General features: G+C 41.8%; 1 protein-coding gene across 3 annotated transcripts in view; it reads right to left on the bottom strand.

The window, feature by feature from the left end:
* The window catches only part of HDAC8 (histone deacetylase 8), a 235,224-nt gene that overhangs the window by 170,860 nt on the left and 50,827 nt on the right, over positions 1–13,537 (bottom strand). For 2 of the 3 annotated variants that reach the window (XR_003942884.1, XM_030210243.1), the window contains exon 6: positions 704–781. The exons of the other annotated variant lie outside the window; for it this stretch is intronic. Coding sequence is in view for 1 of the 2 variants with exons in the window: in XM_030210243.1 (XP_030066103.1) it covers positions 704–781 (78 nt within the window). In the remaining variant the exon portion in view is untranslated. The remainder of the gene's footprint in view (positions 1–703; positions 782–13,537) is intronic. 3 annotated transcript variants of the gene reach the window in all.

Raw genomic sequence — 13,537 nt, 5'->3', positions numbered from 1 at the left:
AAAGCATTCTAATGACAGTCTCACAGGAAGAAGGTGGGGTAGGTTAGGTGAGAAACAGGGAGAAATGAATGTTTGATAAGAGGGTGACAAAGCAGTATAATGTTATGGTTTATAGTGGGATAGAAAACTCAGATTTTTATTAAGTCCTATCTGGTGGGTGTCTTAATAGTTCATCATTTTAACTCCAAAGGTCTTATGATCCTGGATTGTCTTAAAATTTCCTTTTAGCATTCTCACATAAGATCACTGATGCAGTGTTCTGGTTTTATAAAGTGCTGTCCTACAGAGGTGACATCCTGGTTGGCATTATGATATTTAATATGATGTCTATGTAAATTGATTCTTGTCTTTAGAATCTGGCTTATCTTTCCAATATAGCATTCTTCTTCATACTTTTTGCTCTGAATGATATATACCACATTTGAAGATGAGCATGTGAAGGATCCCCCTTATGCTGAATGTTAATCAAAATTTGTACTAAGTTAATCCAATGAAAAAGGGTGTTGTGTTTTTATTTCTATTTATTACCTTAAGCAGAAAATAAATTTTGCAAAGAAATAACACGTCAAGCATGAGAAATACAGAAAGGTACAGTGTGAATAAACTGCTGAACTTGTGTTAACCATTTAAAAGAGAAGGAATCTGCTGAGACCGGTGTAGGCCTGCCTATGTAAGTAATACTCTAGTTGATAAGATCACCTGCCTGGGAAAAATCCGGGTGAGAACTTGTGCAGAGAAACGGTCATGACTTTGGATGTGAAACTGAAGGCATCTTCGACACCTGTGAGGAAGAAGTATGAGAGGCAAATATCATGTGCTGCACACTGAGCCCTGATCCTGAACACCCTACTACACCCCCTTCTCAATACTGCTACTCTCTTCTGTAAGGCACAGCTCAACTTCCACTATGGAGTAGCAGTGATGCTGATCTCTTAAAACAGGTTATGTATAAGTTTACTCTGAGGGCCACAAACAGCCCAGCTTTTCAGGATATTCCTACTGAGATTTTGCCCACTACCTCCACTGTATGCAACCACTATGCAAATCTCTCATATGCATATTCATTAGAAATATCCTTAAAACCATGCCTGTTTGTAGCCCTCAAAGACCAAACTTGGATAAATCTGTCTTTAAAAAGACTGAATTTAGCTTTCCACCCCACAAGATACACTGCATCTCAAACCAATGAGGAGATACAGGCATTTCCTTTTTCACTGCAAAGGTTCATGCACTACTGGCGTAACATGCGGAAGACTAGAGAAGTATTACGACTTGAAAAGATGAAAGCGCCACCTAGATGCAATAACTAATTCAGAACTGATGTGTTGAAAAAAAAAGTTTTCTAGTGCAGTCTTAAAGCACAGTCAGATTGGCACATCTGCAATGACCACACACTAAGGTGCAACTTCTGATGGAAGTGAGTTTGGAGGACAAAAGCCCAGAGGTGACAGAAGGGAGACAGCTAGCTGTCACATGTGACAAGCTCTTCTCGACAGGTGATCTGAACTGGATGTATCTATGCCAGTCTTCAGTTTAGAAGAGGCATGTCAAATGCTGAACATCAAGAGCCACAAAAAGGTCTAGTTTTCAGATCAATTTATCTACAGTAGATCTAGGACAAATACATCTAATAGACCTTGATTGTGAATATCCTAAAAACCAGAGCTGCCTGTGTGGTCCCCAAGAAATGGTATCAACACCCATATTAGTCCTCAAAAAAAAAAACTGAAAAGGGCAAGACATTTTATTCATAAAATGGAAAACATTATGTAAAGTTTCCTAGAGTCTCTTAGTTTTCTAGCACTGCAGAGAAAAAGAATGAGCAGAAGGGAGTATAATGGCTTTGGCACAGCTTCCTTCCAATATTTACTGCACCCAAGGCCAGTGCCAGGCTAACAGGGGCCCCAGGTAAACCTTCAGTTTTGGCCATCACTCCCTTAATTAGATTTCAAAGCCCCAGCCCACCACCTACCATGAGATTTTGATACTTGAACTCAACAGTCATGATAACCCCACCACCAGCCTTCCCAGAACAAGCCTGTAAAAACACATCATTGAACAGTTCCTTTATTTTAGAAGAACTATCTGCAACTTACACACTATTAAAATGTTCTATTATATATTGTGTTGATATTGTTAGCACTTTTACTGCTGTAATTGTCTATTGCTTATGTTTGATTTATTCTTACTGTACACTGCCTTGAGTGAATTCTTTCAAAAGTAAAGCAATAATAAATCGGCATTTAAATGTATATACTAAACAAACATAGAAAACCCAATTTACAAATGTAAATCTTCACTATGTGCATATGGCAAGGACGCAGTGTTTCAGCTACAGTAGGCCAGAATCAAAATCTACACACGTATTCCCATCTTGGAAAGGGAATGCACATCTATGATTAAAGATATCAATACTGGGAGCTTGAGCTGCTCCGGGTTTTGTATAGGTAGTGCTCATTTTGGGCAGTGCTTCACAGGGGGGATTAAGGGAAGTCTCCTCTTCAAGCCCTGTGTCCTTCTCTCTTGCCCCAAACTGACAGTACAAAAAGATTGTGGCCTCTGTATTTAATTAGAAGTGCTTAGATATTGTTGACACTTAAATGTGTATGTTCAGAAATTACCTTTTACATACAAATGCTGGCACTTAGCCATGCAAGTTGGCGAATTGCCTCCACTGATTTTTTTTTTTTAATAAATCATCTTTATTGGCATACATCCAGTAAAAGTACAAACAGGTATAACAGGAATTCATATACAATATACAAAACAAAATAAAAATACTAATGCCACATGCAGTGTACTCTTATCTAAATATGGGATATAAGCAAGAGAATGTCAGAATTATTTGGATAATATGCCAAAATAATTTTCCTTTATATTCCCCCAGATAATAACAGATAGCAAATAACAAGCAACAAACTAATGATGACAACTCCCTCCCTCCCACCCAAGTAATGGTCTGTTAAGAATACATCAAAAAGCTGTAACATATCTCGAAATATGAAATATGCAAAAATATCATAAAATAAATAAAATAAAACAATAAAGTTATCTATTCAGCAGTATACTGCAATCTCTAAGTGGGAGTGCCATCCAACAGGGTTCCAAAATGTTTTGAAAACGTGTCCATCTGCTATCCTCCCCATTTCCCGCATCTCTGCACTCCATAAATCAAACAAGGATTTTTCCAATTGGTGAATCCCGGGAGGCATTTTTCTCTCCAAAAGTAAGGCAAAGTCTGCTCCTCCTTGAAAAAGCATATAGGAGGAAGGGAATATAGAGATTGACAGGGTCCAGATCTGTTTCCATTGTCCCACCACTAAGGTACAGTGCCAGAACATATGACCCAAGGTGGCCTCCGTCACATTACACTTAGGGCAGCTCCCATCTGTGTTCAGACACGTCCCTGAAGACCCTCCATGGCGAAACATAGGTTCTAAGTATAAATTTATATTCAGGTTCTATGAGTAACATGTGAATAGATAAACTTGGGATATGAACCAAATTCCGTTTTAGTGACTATCGCAACAGGACATCCTAAGTCCTCACTCTAGGCTGCCTCCAACCCCTCAAAACAACACTCAGGGAGAAAAATCCAATAAGAATTTTTGAAAATATGTCAAAAGACATTTTCTGCTCTTCTCGAAGTTAGATACTGATTGAGAGTTTGTGCAATATATGCAGTCAATCCCGGCCCCCTCAAACCAGCAAGATAGTGATGTGCCTGAAATTACAAAAATAAAGAGGTAGGAGAGAGATCAAATAACGATTGCAGCTCTGCAAATGTACGAGTTTTCCCATGTTCATCCAACATGTCTCCCACCCATTTCAAACGTTTGAAATACCATTCGTGAAAAACTGCAGAGTCAAGACCAGGTCTAGAATCCTTGTTGCCAACTAAAGGGAGCAAAGGTGATACAGATGAGTTGCTTCACAGGCGATGGCATAGCCTCCGCCAGCTCCCTTTCATATAAGACCTTATCACATGTAGAGTGAAAAAACATTACACTGAATTACCTTTGCATGCAAAACAAATGGACCAGTTATTGGATGCAGGATAAGAGATTCCAATTAGGTAGGGAGAAAATGTGAAGCATTACAGAACCAATCTCTCACTGAACGAAGATCACATGCTAGATTGTACAGCTTTAAATCCAATAGTTCCCATCTACCTTTATTGTGCTGTAGCATCAATATTTGTAAAGGAATTCTAGGGTGTTTTCCCATCCACAAAATTTTTCAAAGAGCTCTTTGTAGCTTCTATAATCTTGAAACTTCATACAAAACAGTAAAGATTGGAGAACATGTGGAGGAGCATTTTTCATAAAACATCTAGGTCAGACTTTGAACATTTTGCTAGAAATGTCCAAAACCTGATTGGTGAACATGGTCATTTTGGAAACTGAAAAACATCTATCTTTTCGGTTTGTAAATTGCTTTTTTCCTACACATTTTGCGCTGTGTTTTTCTTTTGGAACCATTTCAGAAAATAAAATGTCCAAAAGAAAAATGCCCAAAAATCAGCCATTGGGATGTCTGGGCCATTATTCTTAGTAGACTGGCCATACAGACATCTCAGCAGTGCAATGGACTTCATATAAAAGGTCCCAGGTACAAGTCTCACCATAACCATTATATTGTATGGTGAGCCCTCTAGGAGCAGAAAAATACCTACTGTACCTCATTGTGCACCACTACAATAGCTCTGAAGATTACAGGTGTCGCTTACCTGTAGGTACAGTAGGTATTTAGTGTTATTTTGAAGGGCTCACACATTCCACAAGTGTACGAGGCCTGGGTCCCCTTCTCCACAGTCCACTGTACTGACCGCTAGGCTACTTGCTGCTCTAACAAGAATGGCAATCATATGTGAAGTTGTCATAGAGCCTGGTATGTACTGTCACATCTTAGGGGGCTGGGAGGGGGTCAGTGACCACTGGGGGAGCAAAAGGGGTTATACCTTAATCCCTCCAGTGGTAATTTGGTCACTTAGACATGACTGAAACAGGTCTAGCCAAAAAGTCTTAATTTTGGCCCTAGACATTTTCATTTTGTTCCATTATTGCAGAAAAATGTTTATCTTTTGGGGCCGCTCATGTCCCACCCAAAACATGCCCCATCATGCTCCCTTGAAATTTGGATGAACTATGGAGCAAAACATCTAAAATCAGGGTGTCAAAAAACACAACCTGGACGTTTCTGAGAGAAAATAATGATAATTACAATAAAATTTACATACTGCTACAAACCGCTACTGGATCAGTGCAGATTACAATATATTTATTTTATTTATTACATTTCTATCACACATTTTCCAACCTATTTGCAGGCTCAATGTGGCTTACATAGTACCATAGCAGCGTTCGCCAGTTCCGGTCTCAACAAATACAAAATGTGAAAAAGTACAAGGTGTGGTTGTGGTAGAATAGGGTTCATACAGTGGGGGAAATAAGTATTTGATCCCTTGCTGATTTTGTAAGTTTGCCCACTGACAAAGACATGAGCAGCCCATAATTGAAGGGTAGGTTATTGGTAACAGTGAGAGATAGCACATCACAAATTAAATCCGGAAAATCACATTGTGGAAAGTATATGAATTTATTTGCATTCTGCAGAGGGAAATAAGTATTTGATCCCTCTGGCAAACAAGACCTAATACTTGGTGGCAAAACCCTTGTTGGCAAGCACAGCGGTCAGACGTCTTCTGTAGTTGATGATGAGGTTTGCACACATGTCAGGAGGAATTTTGGTCCACTCCTCTTTGCAGATCATCTCTAAATCATTAAGAGTTCTGGGCTGTCGCTTGGCAACTCGCAGCTTCAGCTCCCTCCATAAGTTTTCAATGGGATTAAGGTCTGGTGACTGGCTAGGCCACTCCATGACCCTAATGTGCTTCTTCCTGAGCCACTCCTTTGTTGCCTTGGCTGTATGTTTTGGGTCATTGTCGTGCTGGAAGACCCAGCCACGACCCATTTTTAAGGCCCTGGCGGAGGGAAGGAGGTTGTCACTCAGAATTGTACGGTACATGGCCCCATCCATTCTCCCATTGATGCGGTGAAGTAGTCCTGTGCCCTTAGCAGAGAAACACCCCCAAAACATAACATTTCCACCTCCATGCTTGACAGTGGGGACGGTGTTCTTTGGGTCATAGGCAGCATTTCTCTTCCTCCAAACACGGCGAGTTGAGTTCATGCCAAAGAGCTCAATTTTTGTCTCATCTGACCACAGCACCTTCTCCCAATCACTCTCGGCATCATCCAGGTGTTCACTGGCAAACTTCAGACGGGCCGTCACATGTGCCTTCCGGAGCAGGGGGACCTTGCGGGCACTGCAGGATTGCAATCCGTTATGTCGTAATGTGTTACCAATGGTTTTCGTGGTGACAGTGGTCCCAGCTGCCTTGAGATCATTGACAAGTTCCCCCCTTGTAGTTGTAGGCTGATTTCTAACCTTCCTCATGATCAAGGATACCCCACGAGGTGAGATTTTGCGTGGAGCCCCAGATCTTTGTCGATTGACAGTCATTTTGTACTTCTTCCATTTTCTTACTATGGCACCAACAGTTGTCTCCTTCTCGCCCAGCGTCTTACTGATGGTTTTGTAGCCCATTCCAGCCTTGTGCAGGTGTATGATCTTGTCCCTGACATCCTTAGACAGCTCCTTGCTCTTGGCCATTTTGTAGAGGTTAGAGTCTGACTGATTCACTGAGTCTGTGGACAGGTGTCTTTCATACAGGTGACCATTGCCGACAGCTGTCTGTCATGCAGGTAACGAGTTGATTTGGAGCATCTACCTGGTCTGTAGGGGCCAGATCTCTTACTGGTTGGTGGGGGATCAAATACTTATTTCCCTCTGCAGAATGCAAATAAATTCATATACTTTCCACAATGTGATTTTCCGGATTTAATTTGTGATGTGCTATCTCTCACTGTTACCAATAACCTACCCTTCAATTATGGGCTGCTCATGTCTTTGTCAGTGGGCAAACTTACAAAATCAGCAAGGGATCAAATACTTATTTCCCCCACTGTATATGATAGATAGATTGGGGAACATTAGATAGGAATAGGGAGAATTGGGGTGAGTCCATTACGTTCTTGGTGTTGTTGTGTAGTAGGTACTCTGAAAAAAATTAAATCAAAATTATCTAATATATTCAGCAAAACAGAATGGTTCATCAGATCAAAAGCCAAAGATAGAACAGCATTAAAATGACTTTGTGTCCCTGTGACATTGCTAGTCTATTTGAGCCAGTAAAGAATTAAGTAAGGTTTCAGTACTGAAACCTTATCTGAAGCCTGACTGAGTTTTCGAAAGTAAATTATGGTGCTCTAAATACTTTACCAACTGATTGGCCACTAAAAATTCCATGAATTTAGCAAACATTGGGATATTTGCTACAGGATGATAATTACATACTTTTCCAGGGTCCAAACCAGGGGCCTTTAAAAGTGGTCTTAATAAGATCAGGCTTATTTTCGAAAGAGAAGGACGCCCATCCTTCGACACAAATCGGAAGATGGGCGTCTTTCTCCCAGAGTCACCCAAATCGGCATAATTGAAAGCTAATTTTGGGCGTCCCCAACTGCTTTCTGTCGCAGGGACAACCAAAGTTCCCGGGGGCATGTCGGAGGCTTAGTGAAGGCGGAACTTGAGTGTGCCTAACACATGGGCGTCCTCGACTCATAATCGAAAAAAAAAGGACGCCCTTGACAAGCATTTGGGCGACTTTACTTGGTCCTTTTTTTGTTACGACCAAGCTGTGAAATGGTGCCCGAACTGACCAGAAGACCACCGGAGGGCATTGGGGATGACCTCCCCTTACTCCCAAAGTGGTCACTAACCCCCTCCCACCCTCAAAAAAAAATAAATAAAATAAATAAACTTTTAAAAATATTTTTTGCCAGCCTCAAATGTCATACCCAGCTCCATGACAGCAGTATGCAGGTCCCTGGAGCAGTTTTAGTGGGTGCAGGGCACTTTAGGCAGGCGGACCCAGGCCCATCCCCCCCTGTTACACTTGTGGTGGTAAATGTGAGCCCTTCAAAACCCACCACAAACCCACTGTACTCACATCTAGGTGCCCCCCTTCACCCCTAAGGGCTCAGCACACAAAGTAAGGGAGCTATGCACCTGGGAGCAATTTCTGAAGTCCACTGCAGTGCCCCCTAGGGTGCCCGGTTGGTGTCCTGGCATGTCAGGGGGACCAGTGCACTACGAATGCTGGCTCCTCCCACGACCAAATGGCTTGGATTTGGTAGTTTTTGAGATGGGCGTCCTCGGTTTCCATTATCGCCAAAATCAGAAACGACCAAGTCTAGGGACGACCATCTCTAAGGATGACATAAATTTCAAGATTTGGGCGTCCCCGACCGTACTATCAAAACGAAAGATGGATGCCTATCTTGTTTCGATAATATGGGTTTCCCCGCCCCTTCGCCGGGATGTCCTGCGAGGACGTCCTTAGGAAAACTTGGGCGCCCCTTTCTTTTATGCCCCTTGATATCACCCAAATTTTGAGGAAACTGACCCATCATCAGATGGTCAACAATTTCTGTGTACAACCATACCTTGAACCATGGGGGAGCCATCATTAAAGTTGCCCTATGAAAAATATCCAATTGACAGCAGGTTTTAAAGAGAGTCAAAAACGCTTCCATACTTGGAACTAAAAACCTTGACCATAAATGATTCACTGGGACTGCTAACTCTTTTGGGTCAGAGGGAGCCCGTTCTGGTACTTCTACCAAACCTAGAGGTAATTTATTCCTCAAAGTCTTGATTTTATCTTGAAAAAAATTTGCAAATTTGCTTGCTGAAGGTTCCAATAAAGGGTCCTACCCCAGAACCGATGTTTGTTCAGGCTTTACTAAAGAGTTTACAATAGAAAACAATTGCCTAATATTGGATTCTACAGAATCAATTAACTGTAATACTCCCACTTAGACTACACAATACTGGCTTTATAATTCCCAATATCCTGAAAAAGCATGAGTCTGTGCCAATGGTATCCTCTCTGAACCTTTTCAAATTGGTCGAGGCACACATCAGAGTTGACCCTTACCCCTCTTTTTTTTTTTTTTTGTTTTGATGCTTGATTTGTTGCTTTGAAAGCTCCAGAGCAATAAAGAGATATGCAGAGTGTGGGTTGGAATGCTGTTATTAAAACTGCAGAATTTTCTGATTATTTGTTAGTACTCATTACAGAGCCTTTTTCCACTTTCCCTATTCTTAAGGAAAGTCTTTGTGAGTATGGTGAATTCTCAGGATTCCAATTAAATCTAACTAATATGAAGTTTTCGCGAGCTCAGGTTTGTTGCGTCAGGCTTGGGGAGCTGATTTCCCTTTGCAATGGGCGCAGAGTTCTTTCGCTTTCTCGGTATCCGGTTACCTATAGATCCGGCTTCTCTATAAACTAAATATGGACAAGTTTCTCCACGAAGAAAAAACACAATTAGATCACTGGAGCACCTTGCCTCTATCATTTCTAAGTAGGATCAAATTATATCGCTTGATGCTTTTTCTGCGATGGTTATATATCCTCCAGTCTCTGCTAATTTGCTTCAAGCCTTACAAAAGTTCTTGGGGAGGGAAGAAGCCTAAGGTTCAATGGCACTATCTTTTGGGCTCTTGGGGTCATGAAAAAATGAGGGTTCCCTATCTAAAAAGATACAACCAAGCTGGTCTCCTATGTCATTTATGGGATTGGCTTTTGGGCACCTGTACCTTTACCAATGCAGTTTTGAAGAAAGCTTATTTTCACCCTTGGCATCTCAATTACCTCCTTCATGCCGAGTTGGCAAAGTTACCGGCTGCAATCTAGAGGAGTGTATTGTTTCGGCACCTGTGGATTTTGTGGAAAGAACTTCTCCTGATGTGGTACCAGAAGCCTTCATGTAGTGTTTTGCTGCCGCTTGGTGGTAATGCGGAATTTTCTCCTGGATGGACAATGGGGCATTTAGGTGCTGGGAGGCTAGGGGTATTTCTTTAGTGGAACAAATGAAGGAGGATGGGACTTTTTTCACATTTCAGGATTTGCAGCAATGGTGTGGCTTTGGTCGCTTGGACACTTTTCCCTACGTTCAATTATCCCATTATCCATCCTCTATGTCTAAACAAAATTTGACACCGAGATCTGGTGTCTTGTTTAGGGAGTTCTTGGAAAGGAACACCTTGGGTCAGGTTTCCATTTCAAGGGTTCATAAGGAGCTCACTAAATATTCTTCTGCATTGGATTTTGGTGGTGTGGTAGAGAAGTGGGAATGGGATCTGGGTCCACCTTTCTGGGCTGTGATTATTTTGGTTGCCATTCAGGGATTCCTAATCTAATTCATAGAGTTGCAGGAATGTCATTTTTGAACTGAGCATAGAGCCTATTTTTCTCAAACACAGGCATTCCGTGTGGGAAGTGAGCACGTTGTATATGTTGTCCAGTGTCCATGTTATAAGCTTTATGTGGGCATGACAACTAGAGCACTTAAAACCAGGATGCTCGAACACAAATCTAATATCAATAGGAAAAACATGAAGGAACCGTTAGTAGAGCATTGTATCAGTATGAAACACTGGTTTGAGGATCTTACGTGTTGTATTATAGACAAGGTGGAGGGCAGAAACCAGAGAGGAGGCAATAAAAAGTTGCTGTTAAAAAGAAGGGAGGCAAAATGGACCTTCAAACTGAACAAGCTAGAACCAGAGGGTTTAAACAGCAAAACAGACTGGAATGTATTCTATTAATATATTACAAGATCACAGAGTTGACACCATACAGGTATGTCTCTTTAAAATCAGTTGTTCAGAGTAGCCTATTTAAAGGGAGAAGCCAGAATGCGATGCGCAGGCGCCATTTTGAGAGAAGTTCAACAACTGAAAGTAAGTGAACCAATGCAAGAGAGAGAAAGCTTAATCTAAAATGTGTTTTCTAATTAAACAAACTCTGTTCTTTCCAGACCTTGAGAGAAGTTCAACAACTGAAAACCTTTACAAGCAACATAAAACAGCGCACGTTCCTCAGGAAGCCACACAAGTGAAATGGCGGCCCCATCAGACTTTAAGCTAAGTGCTGTTGTTGTTTTTTCCTGGTGTTGATGTACGGAGTTTAACTTATTGCTTAACACGTACATATAGATGGTCTGAAGTGATATTTTGAAAGATGATTGAGCTTAATATGTTAAAAAGCAGTAAAGTCAACACAAGGAGTTTTCCCCAATGATAGAAACTTAACAAAGGCATAAAAAAACTTTGCCATTGTAAACCTAGGATTTGTGTAAATCCAATAGGTTTCTGAGGGTTTTCTCCTTGCAAAAGTAAAACACCATGAAAAGTTCATAGTCCGTTATTAAATGGACTTGGGGAAAATCCACTATTTCTGGGATAAGCAGTATAAAATGTTTTGTACATTTTTGGGATCTTGCCGGGTATTTGTGACTTGGATTGGCCACTGTTGGAAACAGGATGCTGGGCTCGATGGACCTTTGGTCTTTCCCAGAATGGCAATACTTATGTCTTGACAAGCTTACAATTGACTAGTGTTCATAAGTGTTCGTATAGGGCCCATCTATCCCCAAAGCAGCAAAAGAGGTTTCTTGCAGTATGGGGACATATTTATAACGGTTCTCTCCTAGAGACCGTAGTCAAGTTTTAAATAAATTTTCCAAGGTCCAGAATCCCGAGAAAGCAGATCAAGCTAGAAGCTGGCTGTGTCATAACAGCCAAACTTTAAATCAAGCATGTGGAGTGGAGAAGACATAGCCTAATAATGAAAGCAGTGGGCTGCAAAACAGTGAAGTCAGGGTTCAAATCCTGCTTTTTCCACTGACTCTCCTTATGGCCTTCAATCACTTCAATCTCTGTTGCCTCAGGTACAAAACTTAGATGTGAGCCCCTGAGGAATGTGAAATACCTATTGTATCTGAATGTAACTTGCCTTATGCTATCATCGTAAATGGAGCCAGTGGACTAATATTTACTGTGATTCGCACTTTCCCATATCACAATGTACAGAACATTTGGATCACAGGTTACAATTTAATGATGTTAGAAAGTTCTTTAAAGTAAATTGTGAAAATTTTCTCTTACCTAAATTTTTGACATTTGTAATCCACGGAATACGGTGAAGTTTGTAATCCACAGTATACTGTACTTCGCCCCAAATCCCTGCGCTTGGCAGTCATCTTACAAGGCAAAACCGGGGTGGTTAAATATGCCTTCTCTCCCTTCTCGACTTTAACTCCAACTTAAACACTCAGCTCAGACCTAGGCGGCCGACTAGAGCTGCTGCTAAGACATTGGGCTTTCACTGGGCTTCTCCAGCTGGCCCCTACCAGTCTTTTCCCCCTGCAGGTGATAAAAGTTCCTCAGTAGGATAAGCCTCTCAATGTTTCAAAGGGTCCACAATAAATTCCAAACCATATTAAATCCCAGACTGAGGCAGTCCATTTCCCTCCAGTCTCTCTTTCTTCCCCTTCCCCTGTAAGGGCAACGGGGGTGTTTGTGCTTCCCACCACCAGGTCCTTTGAGTAGCCTAGTGGTTAGTGCACTGGACTTTGATCCTGGGGAACTGAGTTCGATTCCTACGGCAGCTCCTTGTGACTCTGGGCAAGCCACTTAACCCTCCATTGCCCCTGGCATAAAAAATAAGTACCTGAATATATGTAAAACCGCTTTGAATGTACTTGCAAAAACCTCAGGAAGGCGGTATATCAAGTCCCATTTCCCTTAATGCTGTCAAAGACCACGCTTGTCCATAAATATAAAGTAATCAGTTTTCTTGCTTTTCTTTCCTTTTCTTCAACACAGTCCAGGTATATACAATGCAGCTTGTTCGGCTTCAACCCTTTCTTCACTCCCCTCCTATTACCAGACTGGGGAATGAATGGGCCCACCCTTTCTTTGTCAGCACTCTCTCCTGACAACATCCCACTGGATCCCAGGTTGAAACCTTCATTTATTAGTTCACTGCTGTCGTAGCCACCTTTCCCCACCCCTCATCAGGTCAGAGAACCAAGCTGCCATAAGCCCTTTCAATTGTTTACACCTTTGAGCAGAAATGTCCATAGGCTCCTCTTCTAAGGTCTCCTCTCCCTCCAACAATCCTCCACTCTCCCCCGTTTGCCAATCCGTAGGCTCCTCTACAGCACTCTCCACCAGTTGTCCCTCATCCTCCTGATTAATCCTCCCCAGATCCTCCTCCCGCTCCTTGGAATTCTGGGACTGGTAGTGTGGCAAATTCTTCCTGGTTCTACCCTGTGTCTCCCTCAAGGTGGGAATTGTAGTCTTTGGATCTCAATGATCTCCCTGGGGAAGGTGATAAGCTGCTCTCTTGGACATGTTTGAACCTTGTGGACCTGGTTCTTCGTGTCCTGTTCTCCTGTGAGGTTTTAGGGTGCAAAAGGGACTTTCTCCCGCCTTCCTCAACTGTTTCCCAATCCATACTCCTGGACTCTTCACACATTGTAAATTATTTACTGTAATTTATATTTAATTGTGATATCCAAAGGTTATATTTGCTCCACCTTTGTTGTGTACCACCCAGGAC

The sequence above is a fragment of the Microcaecilia unicolor genome, chromosome 7 (genome assembly GCF_901765095.1).
Source record: "Microcaecilia unicolor chromosome 7, aMicUni1.1, whole genome shotgun sequence".
Lineage (NCBI taxonomy): Eukaryota > Metazoa > Chordata > Amphibia > Gymnophiona > Siphonopidae > Microcaecilia > Microcaecilia unicolor.
This window is presented reverse-complemented; position numbering and strand designations above follow the sequence as displayed.